The sequence below is a fragment of the Drosophila grimshawi genome, unplaced genomic scaffold (genome assembly GCF_018153295.1).
Source record: "Drosophila grimshawi isolate 15287-2541.00 unplaced genomic scaffold, ASM1815329v1 contig_311, whole genome shotgun sequence".
In the NCBI taxonomy this organism is placed as follows: Eukaryota; Metazoa; Arthropoda; class Insecta; order Diptera; family Drosophilidae; genus Drosophila; species Drosophila grimshawi.
Window position 1 is genome coordinate 1,581,164 of NW_025063098.1, and position 23,639 is coordinate 1,604,802.

The 23,639-nt window shown below is 39.8% G+C and overlaps 1 protein-coding gene across 2 annotated transcripts in view; it reads right to left on the reverse strand.

The window, feature by feature from the left end:
• Positions 1–20,939, reverse strand: part of LOC6563162 (homeotic protein proboscipedia) — a 36,045-nt gene extending 15,106 nt beyond the window's left edge. For both annotated transcript variants that reach the window (XM_032737107.2, XM_001990627.3), the window contains exons 1-3: positions 20,300–20,939; positions 18,890–19,419; positions 6,557–6,571 (exon numbers count right to left, since the gene is read on the reverse strand). In XM_032737107.2, the coding sequence (XP_032592998.1) occupies positions 6,557–6,571; positions 18,890–19,349 (475 nt within the window). In that variant the 5' untranslated portion in view covers positions 19,350–19,419; positions 20,300–20,939. The remainder of the gene's footprint in view (positions 1–6,556; positions 6,572–18,889; positions 19,420–20,299) is intronic.
• Positions 20,940–23,639: the final 2,700 nt, after the last annotated feature.

Genomic DNA, 23,639 nt, shown 5'->3' on the forward strand with positions numbered 1-23,639 from the left:
AGTTGGAGTTGGAGTTGGAGCCTCCAATTTGCCAGAGGCGCCGCCTTGAAATTTGAGTGATGGTAATGAACGAGTCGAAGAGTATCTATGCATATATATATGGACACACATAGAGATAGAGTGCACACACACACACACATAAACACACATATGTGTGTATACACACTCATGTTTACGGTGTGTGTAAATATGTGTCCCCGAAAACCCCGACATAAATCATCTAAATCACTCGAACATGCATCTGCTTTTGCGTCCCGAGCCAAAGACATTAAATAAATCGCTGCCTGCCAAATGTTTCACATACGATTTGCCTAAGCAACTTCTCAGCGACGCTCCTTGGCAAAAGTTTTGCATTTTATGCCAGAGCTCCACAGCTCCCTTTGGCTGTCACTTTGTGAACCCCTCACCCTTCACCCCATCCCCTTCCCCACTTGTAACCCCTCAATACCGCCTTGTAACTACTCCCACTCCTTGTTCGGTGGGTTTTGTGGAGTGTGCTGCTTGGGCTCATGGCCATGTCAAGTGCATGTGTATCATACATTACACACAGGTGGCGACATATGCTAAAAGTCCCATAGTTTATGCTCGATTCGTGTGGAATATTCATGTGAAGCGCATATTTCACTTATGGTATGCCAGCCTGGCTGAAAAATAAGTAAATTGTATTCGTGCCGAAATTATAACTATATATGCATGCATAGATTTCAATTTACTTAAAATTATTCCATTACATTTATGTAGTAATTGTTATGCCATGAATCTTTAAAAAATGGGAAAAGATAATACAAAGAAGTTTTGCAAAAGTGTGCAACATGCAGAAGCCCCATAAAGTGTAAATATTCTCAATCATCATTAACAAAAGAGTCGAATTACTCGTGTCCGTCTGTCCATGAATGAACAAGCCAAACTTAGAGGCTGTAAGAGTTGGAAATCGCACATTTTGAATACCCATATACTATGAACAGATACAATTTATTTCACTTGAGCACTTCATAGTTCTCAAATTGAATTTTTGAATTTAATGTTTCAATTATCAACCCAAATATCTTTATCAATTTTTGTTATCGACGTTTGAAATTAGGTTAAGATCACAAAGTAAACTTTCAATAACTAAATTAGTTGATTCGCATATTGTTACTAATAATAATAATGAATAAATTATAAATATCAACAACTATCCCTTTCTCATATAAGTAAATATCTCCTCAATAGCTGACTTCTGGTTGCGCTTTAAGTAAGTTTTGAAATTCTTAAAGTTTTTACTTTCAACAACTTTTCACATGAAATACGGGCACTGGCTGAAAGCCCATTTGTCCTTGTATCAGCGTAAACGCCACTACCAAATCTAGGTTGACTTATATACTTCCGCTTCCGGCAAACAGAACATACGTTCTGACACCCCTCCAGTTTTGTATTTACCGTATTTTATGGCGGTATTATTCGGGCTGCTGGCGTCTTTGCTGGTTGGGCCCGTGCTGAGTGCCGGGCGCAGAAACAGAATTTTATGCAAATATCCTAATCAAATTCACATTTTGAAGTTCAACTGTTTTATCCAAAACTTTTACCTTCAGCTAACGCCAGTAAAGCTGCTGCCGCCGCTGCCTGCGACGCGTGTTGTAGACGCCTCGTCTCCCACGCCACACCACGCCACGCCACACCACACTCCAGCTCCGCCTCCAGTTGTTGGCTCCAGAGATGCCACCCATTTTTAATTTATTTCCACTTAAAAAACGAAGTGCGCGACGTAAACGCAAGAAAAGAAGGCCATGGGCATAGGCTCAGTCGCAGTCGCAGCCCCAGTTCCAGTTCCAATCCTCATCCCTCAGTCCTGCAACAGAGCATCCTCAGCTCGCATCCTGTGCGTGCGTCCGGTGGAGCGGCTGCGGCTGCGGGTTTGGTTTTGGTTTTTTTTTCTTTTTTTTTTTTTATATATATATATTTTTTGTGTGGTGTTATCGGGTGGTCGAATGGTTGGTTGTGGGTTGATGCCACGCACACCACACAGTGGCAATATCCTCATCCGCCCATCGCATGCTCAACGGCTGCCGGGGTTGGGTTGCCATCCATATTTTCACTTATCACAGCTCCCATTCTACGGCCGGCTTCCTGTTTTCCATGCCGCGGCCCAAAAAACTTAAATCCGCATGTCGAAAGCGATTAAACAGTTACCGTGTGGCTTCCCTGGCTGCTGACTGGGACTCCTGAACTGCTGCTGGCTGTTGGCTGCTGGCTGTTGGATGTTGGCTGCTTCTTCATTTGTTCAGAATTAAAACAAAAGCAGCCAAAGGATAAAATTAGTCACTGTGGTGACAGTAATTCAGAGCCCCTCTCTCTTCCCCTGTCTCATTCACTCTCTCATCCTCTCCCTCCCTCTCTCTCTGTCTCTCTCTCTCTCTCTGTTTGTGCCACTGTGCAGCTATATGCAGGAGATTAAACGTTGGAGTTGAAGTTACCACTCCCGTTGTGGGAATTCGTTGCGCCACTCGGCAACAACTGTGCAACATTCGCCGTCGGCTCTGTCTGGTGATTAATTGCAATTTAAACGGTTTCAATTAAGCCAATGCGCATCTTTCTGCAGCACAGCAGCCCAAAACAGGCGCAAGCACTTTCCATTTTCCTTTTTTTATTTTGGATATTTGTAATATCGATGGAATTGATGGTATTGATAGACAACTGCTGCAGCTGGGGTTGCCTCGAGATTTGTACACCGTTTGATGACTGATTTTCTATGTTGAATTGGCTGCTGTACATAATTGAAAGGAACTACACTTGGATATGTGATAACCTTAAATAGATGTTATCAATCCGACTCGGTAAGCTGCGCTCAACATTGTTGTATATATTTTTTGAATGATTTTAGTAGATTATTTTGTAATATTTTCAGAAACATATGCCTACAACTGTCATTAATTCACCCTCTGTGCATGTGCAAGTACTTGCCTCTATTATGGTAACCATCAGCGCCATGTTACCGCCCCCTTTTGAGCAGTTGTTGCCATGGTCAAGGCACAACAATTCCAGCGAGTGCAGCCACAAGGATTAATTTCTAATTTCGCCTAATGCTCCGCCAAGTGTTTCAGTGTTTCAGTTTGTGTTTGGTGTTTGGTGTTTGGTGCGTTGTTTACATTTTGGTTGTCGTGTTTTTATGTTTTTGTCTAATTTACCTTGATAAAATGATCCCAGTGCCAGTCGTAGTCCCATTTTCATTTTCATTTCCATTTCCATTCGCATTCCCAGTGTTTGTGTCCCTTCCCATGGCCCAGTTGCCAGCTTGCTCTGCCCTACCCCCAGGCTGTCTCTGTCTCCGTTTCGGCCTCTAAATGCAGCCAAGTCCGTGGTCTCTGGTTAGGGCTGTGGCTCTAGCTTGGCCTTCGGGCCCACATGCTTGCCACCATCATTAATCATGACGTTTCAGCTCTGACACATTTGCCCGATCGGCAGCAGCAGCAGAAGCAGCAACAGCAGCAGCAGCAGCAGCAGCGGCAGCAACAGCGGCGGCCACTGCGGCGGCGGCGGCTACGCACTATTGTAATGAAAACGTTTTGAAAGCCCTCAGACTGACGTCTGCCACGTCGAGACGTCGGGGTCCGGCCAAGAGAGTCAGAGAGTCGGACGGACACACAGCAGGCCTCCGGACGAGGGCGACGACACGTTGATAGACAATGAAGTCCACAGATGAGCAATTCGAAGACAAATATTTTCATAATGCGACCACAGCATACACACAACACACAACCCACAAGCCAAACAACCCACATGTAAATATTGGCTCACTATTTACAAACTATTAGCTACAGTTAAGGACAGACTAATTGTAGATAAGAGCTGTAGCAGAAGACAAATCGTAGCTAGGAAGGAGTCTGATGAGGGGGCTGCGCACCTTTAAATGCAAAAGAAAGGAAAACGAGGAACTTGTTGAAGTATTTTTGTAAATTAATTAACAGACTGTTCACTCTCACATAATAAATCGTTCAAGTTCTTGATTTAGGAGTTAGGCTGAATTAGTTTAGTTTAGTTAATTGATTTAAGAACAGGAGCAATGAATATGAGCTGTAAGTCCTTTACTCAAATCTATGAGCTATCAGCTATATTTGAAATAATATTGATTGAGTTATGGAGAATTTAGGATAACAAAATAATTTCTTTTATTTATAATTTTGATTATCTGGTCTACAAATTTAGAGCATGTCCCAGTTCACTAATATATATTCAATATTTCATACTGTATGTTTTTGCATAACTAATATATGGAAAATTAGTCATGTTATCAACTTGTGTACATATTTACATATGCTCCTGGCACAAATGTATTTACTGTTCCTTTGCCTCGGCGAATGAGCAGCTAGCCAATGGGACAAAACTCGTAATACCCTGTGGTATATGAAGGGTGGAAGGGGTGGAACAGGATAAAAGAGCATATGCTACTGCTGCTACTGCTGCTGCTGGTGGCTTTGGCACTGTGCAAGCGATACAATAATTGCTCTGGGCTGTCGTTCACATCGTCATCGTCATTGTTGCGGCTTTGGCATGAATTACAAAAAATAAAACTATACACATATATATAAATATATATAAAGAAAGAAAGAAAGAGCAGCAGCAACAAAAATGAGTACAACTAAACAAGAATTCAGTATACAAAGCCGCCATTCATTCCATAGCCGGTGTTTGCAAACACACACACACGCACACACACGCACACGCACACACCACGCCGTGTGTTTACACACACACGACGCTGTCATGCAATGGTCACAAGAGGGAGCAGGAGCTGGAGTTGGAGCTGACCAGGCTAACGTGTTCTGTTCGATCAGACAACGACGTTGGCAGCACCACCACCACCAAGAAGGTGAACATTGTTGTTGTTGTTGTTGTTGTCATTGTATATGACCAGTGTGTGTGTGTGTTTGTGTATGAGTGCCTCAATCATGTAATTATTTCCTCCGCAACCGCTTTACCAATACCGACGCGTCCGGGCAGAAAAGTGACCAACACATGCACAGAGCAGTCAACAGCGACAGCGACAGCGACGTCGACAAATGATATTACAAGTGGGGCCAAGTTGGAAGGCATTGGAAATAAAAAAAAAAATAAATAAAAATAAAAAAACCGAAACTGGTAGCGTGTTTCGCTTTGAGTTTTGTTCTCTCTTTGTATTTTTTTTTTAACGCTAAGCAAACAACAAAACCGAAACACAACAACTGGAGAATCAAGAAAGAATATGTGACTTTTAGAGAGTCGAAGATAATATACCCTAAAATAGGAACACAAAAGGACGTCAATGGTAGGTTTACATGAATTTGATTTTTGGCTCTATGTCTCTTAACATGAAGATCTTTGAAAGTGATGTCAACGCTTATTGTGTACGAAATTAAAAATATTTCAATCATTCGATAATTTTCATATTGCGAGCTGGGATAAAATCAATCACTTTAAGCCCTTTTATATATAGATTTTGTACATTTTAAAACCTTAACTTGCCTCGCTTACTCGACGAACAGATTAAACTTGTTATTCAAATCCTTAAACTAGTTTAATCAGGTATTAATAAAAAACACTTGCATACTTAATTCCCAAGTTGCTTAGCCTTAAGCAAGAGTAGAAAACTTACAGCACACAGACAAAAAACACACACACAGAGCACAGTCTAAATGTATGCACACACACATGTGGCACAGACCTACATGCAAGAATATATGCACATGTATGTGTGTGTGCATGAATATATATATATATATGTTTGTGTGTGTGTGTGTGTGTGCGTTTCGTGTTTTTGTTACTCAATTTAATTCAGGTAAAATATTTTTTATCCATGCCCGGAGCGCGCTTAAGCTTTGGTCACGAACATGAAAAAGCGTCGTTTCCGTCGAATTGCTCGAAAATTGTTGACGGTTGATTGGTTCAGTTTTTAGCTGAGCCTCAAGCAGAGGCCCGCTGTCTAGAGTCTAGACGGAGACGGAGCTGCTTTCAATTCAAAATGGCAGCCAACTAACTTTCCGAATGTGAATTTGGAATACGAGTAGAGCAAAATGGCTTATGGCATACGGAGAAAAAAAAATGAAAGGAAAATTTGCAGTTCCCAAAAACAAAAACCAAATACAAAAAAAGAAATGTAATTATGCTTATAATAATTTCACTTCTTAATGCTTTTATCTTTACTTTGCAGCTTGTGTTGGCCCATGAAAAATAATAGCAAAACAAGGCTGAGAAACTACCAAATGGAACATTCAAATTGCCAAAACGAAATGGCTTAAAAAGGTAGCTGTTTCATTTGCGGCTCTTTACATAACCTTCGCACACTTTTAAGACGGGGAGTATAGAAAAAAATACGTGTATTATAATAACATTTAATCATGCTGCGGTTTCTGCCATCATTTGCAAAACCAATTTTTGTATTAATCCTGGTTTATTTTGTAGCTGTGTATATTGTTTGTTAAAGTTTTGATCTTGGGAACGTTTCGAACTCAAACGAATGCAATTTGCTGTACTTATCTATATAGCCAATTTAATATGTTGTGGTTTTGATGTTGCGCAATGAATATAAGCAATTTGTACTTACTTATGGAGTTATCACCTGAAAATAGAAAGAAAACGAAATCGTTTATCAATTGAGTCAGAATTAAAGGTCAAATTTAAATGTTTACTCATTTTGATATACAAATAAAATGATATATTTCAACATAAACTATTAAGTTTTCTAATTGTTTCATAATGACGTTGGTTAGATTTTTTTTTTTAACAGGTTAGTTGCTTTGGATAGAGAAAATGAAGTACATAATTTGAACCTATTCGAACCCAGTCTTGTTGTTCAGTAAACTTAGATCAGTTGGACCTAATGTTAAAGGTCGTTCAGAGTATTTTTTTCTATAGATCGATTTAGTTAAAGTTTTTTAACATCTGATACGAACAAACAGAAAATATGCTACATTCTTGCTCAGCATTTCACTGAAGACAGCGTTGAAAGTGTCTTGGCTTATATGAAAGTTGCTGTCGAGTTTAAATAGCAAAGTTTGAGTCTATTTACTTACTCGTAAGTAAGTATTATGAAATTGAGCACAAAAGTGGAAAATAATTAACCCCAAACTTGGTAGCGGAAGTTTCAAGTTGTTGCTGCTGATGCTGCATGTGACCAGACCCAGAGCCGAAGCCAGAGTTGGAGCCACTGATAGAGCCAGAGTCGAATGGGGCAACACATGCAGCACGTAACGAGCGGTCAAGAAAGTGGCCGTGCCGCTTCCGGAGTCAGCGACATCAGCAAAATACTAAACAACTTGCGAGCCATGTAATTGAGAAGTTTCCGACGTTCGATACTAGAGAAAAACCTTTAAGCTACTCGCAGGATGTTGTCTCCAGTCTGCCAGTACATTGTTTGCACAAAAATGAAGAAAGCGCCCAACCGAAATATCAAAGGAGTAATCACTCGGGGTTCCAGAATCGAGGGGATGAAGCTCAAGAAAATAAAATCATGCGGTTGGAAATAATAGCGTCTGGGCTGTCAGTCAATTCTGGTTGGGGAGTGGAGCCAAGCTTATGCAGTTTCACAAGCAAAACAGTCAAATATATTGAGATTTTTGCCAGCAACGGGCAACAGCTGCGTGATTAGCAACTATTTCAATAGATAATAAGAAAATATGAGTATTTATATTTACTGCAGCTACCCCAGACTCAGGCATATGACTGGCATTTTGATGTGGCAATTTAAGAATTGCTTATTCTGCTTGTAGCTTCAACATTGCACATATGTACATAGTATATATGTTTGAGCTTAAAGATATAAAGGGTCATTTACTAACTCGATTCGTGTCACAATTCTAACAGCTTGGGAAAAGCGCTATATAATAATCTGTGTAGACTTTTATTTTATTACGGCAAAATATAGGATATAGACTCTGTTGAGCTTAAGATTTCTGCTTTCCTCAATTCACAATCTCCCATTTTTTAAAGTATAAAATTAAACAAAGTCCTTCGCAAATGAATTTCTTAAATGATTTACTTTAATTATAAGAACTGATTTTCAAACATGCTTAAAGACCATTTGCCTAATTGAATAAGAGAATTCGAAAAATGCGTAAAAATGTAAGTGAACTTTAAAGTTGTTTTTGGTGCGGTGTGGAGACCAAGTAGAGCCAGCTCGAACCCAGAGCCAGAGCCAGAGCCAGACGCAGACGCAAACGCAGAGCAATGGCAACGCCTTGGTCAGCTCAAAATGATACCGTTGTTGTTGTTGTTGTTGTTGCCCCGTAGCTGACTGACAGTAGGTGTGACCAGTCTACTCATTCATTCTGACAGTTTTCCCACCCACTCTTGCACAAAACGCAATTTGTTGGATTGTAGGTTGTGCCCTCTAAGCACGAAAGGTAAAAGTACTGGCCATATCTAAGTGTGCGTGTGTGTGTGAGTGTATGTGTGAGTGTGTGTGTGTATGCGTGTGTGTGTGGTTGTGTACGAACCACCACCGCTGCCTAGAGGCTTTGCAATGGCATTGACTGGGCGGGGGTAGTTGTTTGTGGCGCCACAAACAGCATTTTTCGCAGTTGCCAGTCGCGTGTCTCTTTTGCCTCCTTGAAGTATTTGAATATTTTCTTTGGCTCTTTTCGCTTTTTGTTTTTTTTTTTTCTAATTTTTTTTTGTGGGCTGCGCTTGCAACTAATTTTCATTTCCAGCACAGTGCACCTTTTCGAAGCAGAGACAGCGGCAGACGTTGAGAAATCTTATTAAAAAGTAAACAGTGCGATAAAATTGAATTTGCATTCAAAAGCCATTAACCGCAGCAGTTGCTGCTTGTGTTGTTGTGGCTTTTGCCGCTGACAGACGTTGTGTCCTTGCAGCCAGAAATTAAACGGGATGTAAGAAAAATGGCTGAGCCGTAGCTTTAATAAATGGAGGCAGTTCGAAATTCGATTATGTAATATCTGTATTTAAAAATCGCGCTGTGAAATTAATATTTCACGCACATCAAACAAAATCAGCAACAGCTGTTTTCCCGCTTAAACGAGTCAGGGCCTTTCGCAATTCAGGCCAGTTCAAATGAATGATTTATTTGTTGTTGTTTTTTTATCTTGTATTTTCAATTGGAACGTGCCATAGCTGAAATCGATGCTAAAATTATTATATAATCTATGTGGGCGCTCATGTGGAAAAATATTATATTTTAATTGCATAACAATTTCACGCACTTTAGCAAAATCATCGCAATTATTCGAACGGCAATTTGTCCAATGATCTGAACGATGCGTTTATTATAAACACCCACACAAATCGACATCCCCCATTCCTGGCATCCATTTTTATGCCAATTGACATTCAAAATTGGATCTAAACGCTACCCAATTACACAGCGCATGGGAGCATGTAACCATGGAGGTAACCGCCAACGGTTCGGGGAGTCTAATGTGTGTATGTATGAGTACAATTGGAACTGTTTGATGGTTAATAAATTGCCCACTTATTTCATTTTTAACTGTTGTCCATGTACGAATATCAATTAATAACTGCCGCCATCGCTTAGTTGTAATTACACTCGATATTCAATACTCGAGCGTGTAATTGCATTTGAACTTGTCTGTGTTTTCAACTACCAGTTATTTATTTATGCACAATGAATCGCTTGATTTAATGTGACAACATTATCCATGAATGTATCTATAAAATGCAACACGATTTATGGCTGCATTTGTTGCGAGAAAATTGGCGTCAGTTTCAACTGCTGTATTATGTCTGTGATGGGCTTGCTGATTTTAGTGTGCTTAACAAAATCTGTTTTTTACCCGATCTTAATGAAATTCTTACCGGTATTCAATAATATATTCAGGAATATTCTTTATCTTTACAAATGTATATTGGAATATTCTAAATTACAGTTGTCTATGATCGAGAGTTAACTAACTATATATAGCATAGTTAATTTACAAAATGTTCAAGATAGCTCGGGAAAGAGTTAAATTGTATTAAATTGGTAAACTGAGAAAATAATTTAAAAATGTACTCAACATAAATCTATCACAAGTCTTAAGCCGTCTATCTCTCAATTATCACAAAATAGTTTATAACCAGCGCAGAATATTTCAATCAGTCGATGGACTGCATCAGCGATTATCAATCACGTGGATAAATACTACTGACATAATTATTGCAGCTTGACACAAAGCAACAAAGAAACAGAATAATAATAACAAGAACCTTGACATCACATTTTGGCTTGCAGCACGAAATAAAAATGTCAATTTAAATAAGAATTCCCGATGCAAATCAATCAGACTTCGACCATAGCCATCGAGTCGACTAAAGCAGTTGATGTATTGGCTGGGTCTGTGATTTCTGGCTGATGACTGGCTGGCAGGCGATTTTCGCAAACATGTCACACAGTTTACAGTTAAGAGATGACAAATTCATTTTTAACACGCGGCCAGAGTGAAACCCCGACATGATGGACCAACAAGCATATAATCATCGCCACGTCTACAATGAGCCATTGCAGTGCAGATTTCGCCAGTAAAAACCACCACATGCAAAAGTCGCTTATGTATGTGGCATGTGGCATGGCCGACTATCTGACGGTCTGGCACTCTGTGTGCCAAGTGACGTTTGGCTGTCAACGGCCTCCCCAAAAAAAAATATAACTCAAAAGTCGTAACGTGTGTATCTGTATCTTGTATCTGTGTCTGCAGCATGTGTGCCCCGCTTGCTACGCACCTCATCACCCAGATAAATGTACAAAATTAAAGATTCTCCTGCTAAACGGAAGCTTAGCCAGAAAAAAGGTCAAGTCCAAAATGATGGATGATGCCATGACACTCTCACACTCTCGCACTTGCACACACATACACACACACATACACACACACACACACGCACATGACACCCCAATCGACGCGGAGATGAATGAAATGGCTGAGTGACATTTTGTGCTGTCTCCCTGAAAGGTCTATTAAAATTGTTGGGTGGTTGCAAATTCCAGCTCGTTTTAAACACTTATTCTTATCTCTCACTCAGGTAGTACGTGTTGTGCTTGACTACCTTGTGGCAATATCCGTTGAGTCGCAAAGCGTTGCAAAAACTTTTTCACCATCATAATTTTTATCGTGCCATTCATCGCATAAATAATTCTGTTAACATTTTCAACAAGCCACAAATTAAAACTACAAAGCACTAAAAATTCGTGCCTGCAAAATTTACGACCAACGGAATCACGTGTCATCCACGCGCTGCATGCCCCCAGCCCAGCCCAGACCATACCATCCCATCCTATCCCATCGTATTGCATCCCATCCGCAGCTGATATGATGCATGACTCGACGGAAGGCGAACTCGTCGGCAGACTTAAGGATTCGAGTTTCGGATTCAGGATTCACGTGCTAAGCGTATGCGAATTTAAATCTGTTTGAATACGGAATCCTTGAAGCCTTTTTTGTGGTTCGCTATTTGAATATAAAACAGTGGGAAAGACACACACACACACATACACACACACACACCCCTGCGTCAGTCGATGACAAACAGAAAATCCATTTCACACAAACATTAGTTTTATTTAAATCGCAGACAAGCACACACACACACATACACGCACACACACATGGGGCACACGACCACGACCTTTGTGCCAGGCCAAAGGAGCAGCGTCGAGCATGTGTTCCAGCCCATACTTGTGCGGCGGTTGTCCTTGTTATCCTTGTTGACTTTTCACGCTCTTTTAAACGCCGTTAAATATTTCAATGTTGACTTCGCTTTTTGTCTACTTACGGAACTTTGGCATTCGGGCTACATTTATCACATTTGCCACAGCAAATGGATATAAATTCGATAAATAAATTATTGTATTTCTTAAATGGGCGGAGAACAAATCAACGTTGCATTGATATGATATATTCGTACCCAGATCGAGACAGTAATTAAATCAGGCATTCGGTGTGTTATCCATAACCAAGCCACCAAACAGTTGCTGTATTTTTGTATTTACTATCTATTAAGTTGTAAAGCTGTCTGTCTGCCCATCTATCTGTATGAACTAGATCTCATGGACTATAAGAGGTTGAGACTTCAAAAATATGCTGGTATTCCAAACGTAGACAAAGTTTATTCAATTTTATCGATAACGGTCCCAGTTTGCTGAATATTGATCTATTAATAATTCCGATGGCAATTAAATACACATCTGTCAGGATATATATACAATGATATTTTATTGGGCAACTGTAAAATTTTCATTAGGAGCGGTTAAGAAACACAGTTTTTCTATAAACAAAACATCTTTTCATATTGAACATATTATTATTTAACAGCTGTGTTCAGTGGGGAGTTCTCTCGTCTAAAGTATTCTAGGTTTTCTCATACTGAACATACAAATATTTGAAATGCATGTTGTATGCTCTGGATGTATTCAAAGTTCACACTTGTGATTTCGTTCGGTTTAAGTGGCATGTGTGTTCAGCTAATTAGTTTTCAAGGTCTGCAAATATTAGAATCAGCAGAGCGTTACTTCCAGAACGCTGACAAGCCGAAATCAGAGTCTGTTGTTTATGCCATGATATAAGTAATTTATGACATGTTTTTGCATTCATTTGCCTTAAGGTGTTCGCCATAACCCGCTCTCCTGGCCGCTTCCATTAAGTGCACTAATTGCGGTACTGTCTCATTGATAACTAAGCGGCAATTCATGTAAAAATCCGATAATTTATTAACTTATAACCGTTGTTAATGCAGCTGCACCAGAAGAGAACTGAAAACTTAAAAGATACAAGTACTTCCCCGACAATTGCAAGTGTATTCGCATGCAACCGAGTGTGGGTAATGCGATTAACGGTCTGATATGCGGTAATAAATAGGTGTATTTATACTTGAGCACTTGCTGTATTCACTGTGGCTGCCACTAATGCCGACAACTTTAGTCGTAGCTGGGCTCGGGGTCTTTTGATAAACGCACAACAATGCCGCTAACAAGCAATTTTTATGGCCGAAAATCCAATTCAAATGTTTACAAATCGTTTAAACTGGGTGTACACTGCAGCACTCGAGGAATTGAGGAGTTGAGGAGATCGGGGCAGCGAAAAAGACATAAAAATAAATCGCGTACAAATTGAAAATAATTTCAGATTTGATTTTCTTCTTTACGATGATGGTAAAAACGCGCTTCGCTACCAACAACAGGAGCAGCAACAACAACAACAAGGAAAACACTGCGAGCAGCAGCTGAAAATGGACAGAGACATTCAAATGTGGACAGCGGGTCAAACTAAGTGGGTAAGGCGGTAAAACCACCGCAACCACAACGCGGGGTGTTCCCTTCCATTTGACTAAGTACACAAGAATAGAGCGTAAAAAATTTTTATCGTCGCGCTTTTTACGGAATGTGATCCGCGGCGATTAAGTGCGCGGCTTTTGTGTCATTGTCATGCCGTCGTCCTGGCCAAGGCTATGGAAGGGGAAGAGGAATGGGTGATGGGAATGTCAATGGGGATGTGGTTTGAGTTCAACTTCCACAGCTTTCACTGGCGTAGTTTATTTGCTCAGGGGGCAAGCAAACCCACCACCACCGCAGTGCTCCAAACAGGGCAGCCGCACTTGCCGCCCAAGCTCGTAATGTATTCAAATTTTCTAAGGCGAGGCCAGTGTCAGTGCAGTCATTTCATAAAATGCTTCTTTTTTTTTTTTTAAATTTAATCGTGGACAAATATTTTCATTTCACTTTTTTTTTTCCTTTGGCTTTTAGCTAAATGAGCGGAAATAAAATTAAATCGATACTGGACGTTGTTTAATTCTATGGCTAAAGTTTTTTTTCGCAATGCTTTCCTAATTTGCTGGCGCTAAATGGCCAAGTCTCACAGTGGGATGAATATCATCGTAATAAAACGAAATTACAAATATATTAGTGTTTTTATCTATGAAGTTAATGTTTTCGACAGATCTGAGGTTATGCAATTACAGTTGCTTTAAAAGGACTCAATTGAAATCTTGCATTTCTATTTCAGATCGAATTGTTGTCATATTCCCTTTATTTGAGAGTTGTTAACGTTTTGAGATAACCTTTAGCCATACAGCTGATATATGGACTAATGTTTATTGTACAAATTACTTTTTGATTTCCAAGATATCCTGACCAAACTCGCATTTTTTTTTTAGTGATTTAGTGAACACTGAACTACCAGTTGGGGCAATAAATTTTGATTAATTATGAAAGGATTCATTTCAATATGAATCTTAGCCACAAATTTTAAATTTGCTAGGTTCTTTAAATTGCCTTGTGCTAAGGAGAGTATTTTGCTTTCGAATGGAATAAAATTGCTAGTTTGAAAAAAGTGTGTTTCTCGGAGTACAATGAAAACCGAGCCGCAGAAGTATCATAAACATTAATTTTTCATAATTTTCGTGAGAATGTGCTTTAAAATAATGACAAATCAGTTTGCAGATAAGGACTGGCCGCAAAAAAAAAAAGAAGAAAATAATACGACTTTGTTCTTTTTGGGCAGCCGCCAGCGTACTTTTTCCGAGCTTAACTAATCGTAACAGATTTTTTCCAAGTCACGATGCGAGAGAATAGCACAAAAAAAAGGGGAACCCTTTGGGGTAAACGTCTGCCTGGCCGTATCCTGCGGCCTGCCAATTAGAACCCTTTGTTTGCCCTGGACTCCTCAAGACGGCGCAGTATCTTGGCGCACTTATCTCCATAATAAAGTCGTAACAATTAATTGCGCGACCTTTTTAGTGGCTCAGGCCTAACCCAATTTGGAGCTCCTTTAAAAGGCGACTGTCTCTCAGACTGTGCTTTAAAAAAAAAACAAACAACGAAATCACCTTTTGTGGATTGACGGACAATTAGTACTTAAAAATTATTTGACGAGCCTCAATTAATTTAATGATTTTTTTTTGTTTCAACTGTCAAGCAAGTTTTAACTGTCAAGCAAGTGGATTTAAACTAAATGCGTTATGGGCTGCTTGTTATTATGAATTTGTTGTGTTTCCTTTTATTTGTTTCAATATTTGTACATACCACTCCCAAATCGATGTCTTATTCTAATACAAATAGGATTATCTATTTTTTATACTATTTGACAGCTTCTATTTTACACATATACTCTCTGAACTTGCTGAGCTTATTAATATGAAAGCCTAATCTTCTCCTTAGTTTCATTTAATGAAGTCATAAAAATCGTTTACTGTCCCCTTTAGTAACATATATAAGATACGCCACAAATCGGTTTCAACTTAAGCTTCATCTACAGGGATACATGTGTTTATATATCTCCTGAATGGTATTATTATGCATTGAGTCGAAGACTCCATTGACTTTTTTGCACTCGGTCGCGGTTTGTTTTGAATGAATTCAACTGTAAAGGTTAAAATTATAAATGTGCAAATGACTCATCATAAATAAAATTAATAAACACCGCGGACAAAGCCGAAAGCCGAAAGCTGAAAGAACCTGGAGAGGCAGGAGAGACCTTCATTGAGAAAAAGTACAACGCATCAACATAAATATTATGATAAATTGTTTGTTATAATCATAATCCGCAGGGGGTAAGTTTCGAGTCGTACGCTACGCATTTTTTATGCAGCGACGCCCCCTTCCCGCAGACATGGACTGGATCTGGAACTGACAGAGGCGCAGGATGAACTGGCGCAACATATGGTCGGTTGGTGGGTGGGTAGATTATACAGATGGCGCACGAATCTATCTGGATTGCGATTCAATAGCCGCGTCCAAAAAGGGGGCGAACACCAAGTCAAGTTGCTTTTTTATTGCTTTCGCTAACTGATGGCCGCGCTGGGATTAAAAGCCAGCCAGAATTATGAATACACCTATATCCACACACAAGCACAGCAGCAACAACCAATTGTTATGAGTTAAGATACACTCGCGTATCTCGCAGATACTTTGCGAACTGAGCATCTTGTGGAGTCATAAACGCGTCGTATTATAACTTTGTCTTCAGTACATTACAAGCTGGAAGCTTTACGCCTAATTAACACTTTATTCAAGTTGAAATTTTATTGTTTCAATTATGTGAGTGAATGAGCGCCAGAGGCACCAGCCAATTGACAAAACAATTTGTATTTGAGAGCGCACACACGAGCAACACACACCACACACACCACACACACACACACACCATGCAGCAGCCCAACGGGGTACAAAACACCCACAAAACACGGACACAGACTCTGCTCGCGACCACATTAAAATTCAGGATGTGAAGCAAACAATTTGCGGTAAGCGCAACAAGCCTTGATTTAAGTCTGTTAGAAATAGAAGTGGTTGAGAGAATGAAATATTGGCGTTGAAAAATTATAAAATTACGCACATTCTTGGAATAACAAATGCTTTTGCTGTCAATATTAAATATGGCCCTCAAATACCAACAAAAAATAAGGTTTCGAGTATCACATTTTATAGGGATCGACATAATATGATTATATTTTAGTATTACATAAAAAGGCATTGAAATAGGTAAGTGAATAAGAATCAGTACTATATCAGTAGAAGATTTTTTCACTAACCAAATCTCAATTGGAATTAGCCGCCTTAAATATTAACTGATCCCGGAAATGTTTTAATTTTAACGATCCTCCACTCGGTGGGATACTGACAGCACTTGAGCACAGACATAACCTGACAAGGAATTAATTTGACAACATTAACAAATTAAACTGTTAAACCTACACAACATACTCACACACACACACACACACACACAGACATTTATCGAGTCAACGGAGAACCGTAACAGCGCTCCCAGCACCCAGTTCCCAGTTTTCTGTCCTTGCCGCCCGCTTGGCAAGCGGACAGACATTTACAACATCATTTGTAATCCATATCGCTCAGCATGTAGTCCCAATCGACTGTGTGTGTGAGAAAAGATGTATTGACCCTTCAACAGATTCTGTACGAGTGTCGGCGCTTGGAATGCTTCACGCTATTTATTGGCTCACTTTCACTCGGACTTGGAGGAGGAGAAAGAGACTCAAGCAGCCCCAGTTGCCACAGCACGTAACTGTAACTTTGAATTGGACTGTGAGTGTGTGGCAGCTTCAGTGTCGCCCACAACTGCCCCCAAGAAAATGCAACCGTTCGCTGGGGAATTTGAGAATTCTCGCTCTCCCTGGCCACGTGTTTGGATTTCACGTTACACTTGAATCGTTTGTCGGATTAGTGGTTCCCATTTGTCAACATGATGGTGTGTTTGATATTAATTGGCGTTGTATTAGTTTAAGTCAGTGTTGGTCAATGCAGCACAAATACAAGGAAATGGACATGGAGTGTGAAATTTAACCTTGAGTTTAATTAAGTGCTCTTAAAGAGCATTCGTATTTCATTTGATTATCAAGCGAATTTTCAGCAAAGTTTTCTTTTTGTGTAATCTTTATTATAAATCACATTATTTTTAATTAAATTGCTTAATTGCTAATTGCTTTAAATGACGCGAAATGATTTTTGCTGGTGTGAAATCGAATAGTTGAGTTTAGTCTTTAGTCTTGAGTTAATAATTTAAGACATAAAAGTGCATTACATTTAAACAACAAAGAAATAAGGGAACTTGAAGCTTAATTAGGGCACGATTAATATTAAATTTAACTAAATAATATATTTTTTTAAGGTTTAATTTGCCACTAGCTATATTTTGCTAAAAAGGAGCATATCAAAAAGTGTTCGTAAACTTTAATTTTACAAGCTGAACTTAGACACAAGTTATTGCTAGCTTTGACTTTTGAAAATATAACTGGTTGCGGCCAGGACGGCCATCCTTCTTAATGCAACTCTGAGTCAAGTGCCGTGGGCAAGTAACATAAGTGAACGCACCCATTATAAACGCTCCACTTGTGTCCACATGTGATTAATTGAAATGCTGGCCAAGTGAATGGCAAATGGAATGGCAAATGTTGATAATGCTCAAAATGTTGCACAAATGCGAAATTCGGTCCAAAATTTCGAGACAGTATGTGTACATATGTGTAGCAATGCAACTGCAACTTGCAACTGTTGCAACTGTTGTTTGCTGCTGGCTCTCCACTGGTCCCATTCCCAGCTTTTGGCTGTTTTCCTGCCATTGCCGTCACAGCCCCTTTATCGAAGAAGGGGACAGGAAAAATATTTTGACAAATGAACCTAAATAACAGGTTGCAATCGCTCAGAGGGAAGACAGCACAGCGAGTGTGTGCAACATATGCGTGGAACCTGGACCCCTGGACCATGGCCTCTCATGGACTTCAGCTCGTACCCACAGTCGTACCTGGACAGGAAAACGTATGGCCAGACAACCTTGATACCTCATTTATTTTAAAATGTAGCTGCCACAGTCGCAGGCAGGCTTCAGTTTCTGCTGCACAAATGAAATCGACACATTGGGGTAAAAATTATAGCAACAAAAAAAAAACAAAAACAAAAAAAAAACGAACAAACGACGAACGTCTTGAGCTGAATTCATCAGTCGCACTGACGAATCGACGTCGGGCCACTCTCGAAAATTGTTACAAATGATCGCAAATAACAGATCTTTGCCGCACCGGTTTCGGGCTTGGTACAGGGCGCGCTGTCCATCAAAGGAGCCGAACCCAGAAGCATAAAGAGAGATAGAAATAGAGCAAGAGAGAGAGAGAGAGAGAGAGAAAGGGAGACGAAGACGCGTTGCGTGTGCTCGTGTGATCGAGTGGGACTCAGAGTAGTTCTTCAGACGAGATTGGCCAGCTGGGATTGCCTTATTGGTTTCTGGTTTGGGCAACTGGAACTGTAACTGGTATTGGAGAATGGAATCTGGGCTGCGGCGCCGTTCGATTTCTAGCTAAATTGCACTGATTTGTTGATTAATGAGAATTTTGCATTTTCAGTTGCTTGGTTGATTGAGGCTTTTCATCTCGCCGTGGCAAGCGTAGAGTTTTAAGTGGCAATGTGTGTACTTACCCTGATTGTTGTTGTTGCTGCTCTTGCGCGATGTCTTCTTCTCTTTCATCCAGGGATACTCGGGCACCGAGTCCATCCCATCCGGCGTCTGCGGTACACCACCAACACCAACCGGATATCCGCCACCGACACCGCCGCCGACAACAGGTGTGCCAATTTTCGGGCTCTCCGGACTCAAGTGATTGAGAAACTCGGCCATCGAGGGCTGAGAGTTGATGAAACCCCCTTCGGAGGCCATCCAATAGGCGGTGTCCGCCGCTCGTTTATCACAGTTCGGTACCATTTTGTTGACAAGCATCACCGCTGGCGGCGGTCCCTGCGGCCCCTGTGGCCCCGGTCCGGTCACAACGGGCACCACCGTCGTCTGGCCCGTTTGCACCTGAAGCGGATTGAGTGGCGACTCCGATTTGATCTGGGCGCCCATTTGGGTTGTGTCCAATGTACTGCACACCTCTTGCATTGTAAACTACACTTGTTTTTTTGTCTATTTTCTATATATATTGCTTGAGCTTTCCTTTTTAGTCATGCACCTGGAATGGAGAATCGATGTTTAAAAACAATCATTCCCGAAAACAATAATCTAATAAATAAATATATTTAAGATTAAATATATATTATATCTCGTTTTTTAAATCGTTAAATAAAGTTGTATCACAGCACAATTGTCATTATTTATTTTAATATACATTATTGTATTGCAAAACATTCACAAGTATTTTTGGCATGGGTAATGACAAAAATCGATTATTTATATTGACTTTGCGGCATAGACAAAATATGCGTACATATTTAATTATTAAGCCAACAAGACCTCGAAACTGGTAAAATGAAATTAATCAAACATTGCTATCTTTTTGGAGTTGGTGTTGGAAAAAGCCTTGAATGGTTTTATTTGAGATTCTTTTAAAATAAAATATGGCCGTCGGAAAAACCAGTAGCAATATTCGCATCAATCTAAGAAATTATAATTCTATTATTTGAAAGCCGTTCCAAATAAATAGTAACAAGAGGAATTGTATTGGACAGAGATTCAAAAATATATGTACTATTTTTTATAGAATAAATAAAATTACTTCTTTTGATTAAAAACTGGCATAATGAGTATACCACAAGAATGATTTTGTTTGTTTAATTATTAAATAAGTTGTTTTCTATTAAAATGATATTTTACTTTAGCAGGTCAGAGATTCTGCAAAATACAAATTAAAGCAAAATGCGTTGAATTACAACAATTATTAATTGAGATTATATAAGTTATTTATTAATGATATAGACACAAAACAATTTTGTTTGTTTAATAAATGACAATATTGTAGTTCATTCAAGTATATTCCGAACAAGATTTTTTTTATAGAAAGATAAGAAATAAACGAAAGTTGACAAGATAAAAATAGAAGACTTTTCACTCACCATTCTAAGAGATCGCTGAGTGATTTCCATGCGCAGCGTTTGCTCAAAATATTTTCATTTTGTGTTTTTCACATTTTCAGCACCTATTCACAATGCGGGATTTTCGACAATTATTATATTTTGTTTTGTTGGTGTGCACAATAGGACCACATTTAACATTTAAACTATGTGAATTGAGTACTCTCTGTCTGCATAAGTACTGTATATTATTATGTATCTTTGAGATGTTTCTACGAACAGGGTCAGATAAGCCCGCAAAGCAGGCACAAAGTTGTCATCGACCGCGACGCGAACTTACGAATATGGCGATGTTGATGTTGATGTCGATGGCGATGGCTAAGGCGATGGCGATGGCGATGGCAATGGTGGTGTCGAGCGTTGCTTACTCGAGCGGCACAGTTCCATTTCCATCATGTCGAGCTGCCAGCTACAGTTTTACACACCTTTGCACCCATGGCGACGCGAGTGCCCATAACAATGGGAACACCACACAATAACACAAAACAACCGAAGATAATGCAAGACCCGGTACAACGGTGCGTATGCGAAAAAAGAAGTTAAGTTCGAGTTTGGCTTTCGAGCTCTGAGTAAAGGGCCTGGACAAAAGTGACAAGAAACCGAAGCTGATCTTGCAATGGCCAACACACACTACACAGTACACAGTACACACACAGTACTCAGAGAGAGAGAGAGACACACACACATATATATAAATATATATATATATATATGCACACATACAGTTGCACTGCAATTTGTAGTTACAAGTTACACTTTTCTACACATTCGCGCCACTAAAGTGCTGGTGCTGTGTGTAGCTGTCCCTTTCTGGCCTGAGGCATAGGTTCAGCTTCGCGTATCGGTGCGCAGAACCGGTTTCAGTTGGTGTCGTTGTTGTTGCCTCAATGGTGGCTTTTGCCGTTTGTTATTTGTTACTATTTTCAACTAAGTATTATTCACTATTCTATTGCACATTTCCGACTGCGAATAAACACAACAAACTGCTTGAATTGTTAGATTGTTTTCCCATTTGCATTTGCTCAGCTAAACACGTTAAGACTCAGACTTGCAACTCTCCCTCCGTTTCTGGGCAATACGATGCTGGTTCGTGCGGGCACGACTCTTAAGCAACCATTTCATCCAATAGCACCGAACGCACTGAAACTTGTCCGCACTTGTCGCAAGGAGTGGCCAAGAATGAGCATATTGTACGACTAGTTTCAAAGATGAGCGCCACAACCACCAATCAGGGGGGCGTGTCCAAAACGTGTCCGCTGCACACATACATATGCATTGTGTGCTATCCGTGTGCTGTGCCACTGTCGGAGACAGAGCACAACTTTGGGGTGGTTTGGATTGTCAGCGCGAGAGAGATGTGTTTTTAGATCCGTGTTCGTGAGTGCAAAATTCATTCTTGAAGTGCCGTGTATTTCGTGAGTAAATTTCTGATTGGAAATACGCAAACAAATGTTTTAATATAAATATCTATAAACTAATATAAAAATATATGTAAAATGTAACATAAAAAATATACCAAATAAAGGAGGTTCTCTAGCTCTAACCGCAAAACAAACTCTTATATAAATTGTACGTTTTATCGAGCACATCTTAAATGTCTGGTTATATTTACCATATTTGTTTACTTCTTTTCTAACACTGTTGTTTGTTGTATTTTTGTGTTTATCGGTCGATCTCCGCAAGTCGTGCACAGGCAGGCAGCGGAGAGCAGAGCTGTACATGCGCAGTAGCGCTGGTCGAGACGGTTGCCGGGGGTGGAGTTCTGCCAGTCACACACAGGTAAGCAGCACTCTCACACACACATATGCAAATGATTCGTACCCACTCACGCACACACACACTCTCACACACTCAGGCAGGCTACAAAGTATACGCTGCCGCTGATTGGTCGATTGCTGCAGCTGCTGCGGCTGATTGTGTTGTGTGTTTTTGTCGCTCTGTCGCTTTGTGGCCGTGTCGCTTTGGCTGTCGTCCGCTCAGCTGCGCCGCTGTTTTTACCACTCTGCACTGTGAACGTGTTGCTTGTGACGGAATTTATTTGCTTTTTGTTATTTACACATTCCGTCGCCGCTGTGACAGCGGCAGCAGCAGCAGCGGCAGCGGCAGCAGTAAAAGCGGCAGCGACGAGTTTCATTTATTTTTTATTTTTTTGGTGTCTCCGCTGTCGCTTTTGCGTTGCGTATTTTTGACATTTCGTTTTGCGAGCTGCGCGTCTTTCTTTTTGTTTTGAGCGCCTCTTCTTGTCTAACCATCATGTTGTCAATCTTGGTGGCATTGTTTTTCTGCTGCCACACTTTTTCACATTCTGTTTTTATTGGCAATCGCATCGCTGCCGCTTGTTTCATTTTCGCTGCACAGTGAAAGCCAAAAGTTTATGAACCAACAGACATGTAGCATGTACAATTTAGCTTCATATATTATACGATTTACTAATAATTGTTAGAAGACACATGCAAATGTATTCACAGCCCGAACCCATTAATTATGATAAGATATAATGCAGTTGTGTAAGAGCCTGTAATAGGCAGAAGGAAACAGCTCCCATCAAATGAAGTATATATATATATATTCTTGATCAGCATCAACAGCCGAGTTGATTTAGCCGTACATACAAGCGGACGCTGATTAAGCTTTATTTTTATTGATAACTTTCACTTTTTCGCTACTATCGATAGAAGTCGATATCCGATTTGAATAAAAGATATAATTATAAAGATGCAGCTGAATTACTAACTGTACAAATCCGATTAAGACTTAGCCAAAGGAAGTATTTTCACTTTGAATATTCAAACTCCTAGTCGAGTTCTCCCAATCAACTTGTTTATTTTTAAAAACCTTTGCAGAGAGTATTATAGACGTCTCTGATCCCATAAACTGTACAAATATATTTATATATCATTAATTTGGACAATGACTTGTTAAATTCTTGGAGGGATCAAAACTTTCACCTTCACAACTTCATTAAATCTGGACAGATATGATGAAAAGCAATAACTTTTTTGATTATGCTTTGACATTTTGTTGAAAACTGTATTTGAAATTGGAAACACAAAAATTAAATGAGAGTATGACGTATAAGTAATATGTACATACAGTGTCTCGCAGCTCAACTGGAACAGCACCTAGCAAAAAAGTTAATTGCCTGCCATAAACAAATTATTCAATATTTTTCAAAATTCCAAAGACCGATGGTAGGTACATATATTTACTACCTAAATGACTATATGACCCCCATAAACTGGGGTTTTCCCATCGGCTAGGCCGGGTTATGTAAAAAGTACCTTAATTTATGGTCACATATTATGTGGAACAAGGGCGTTAT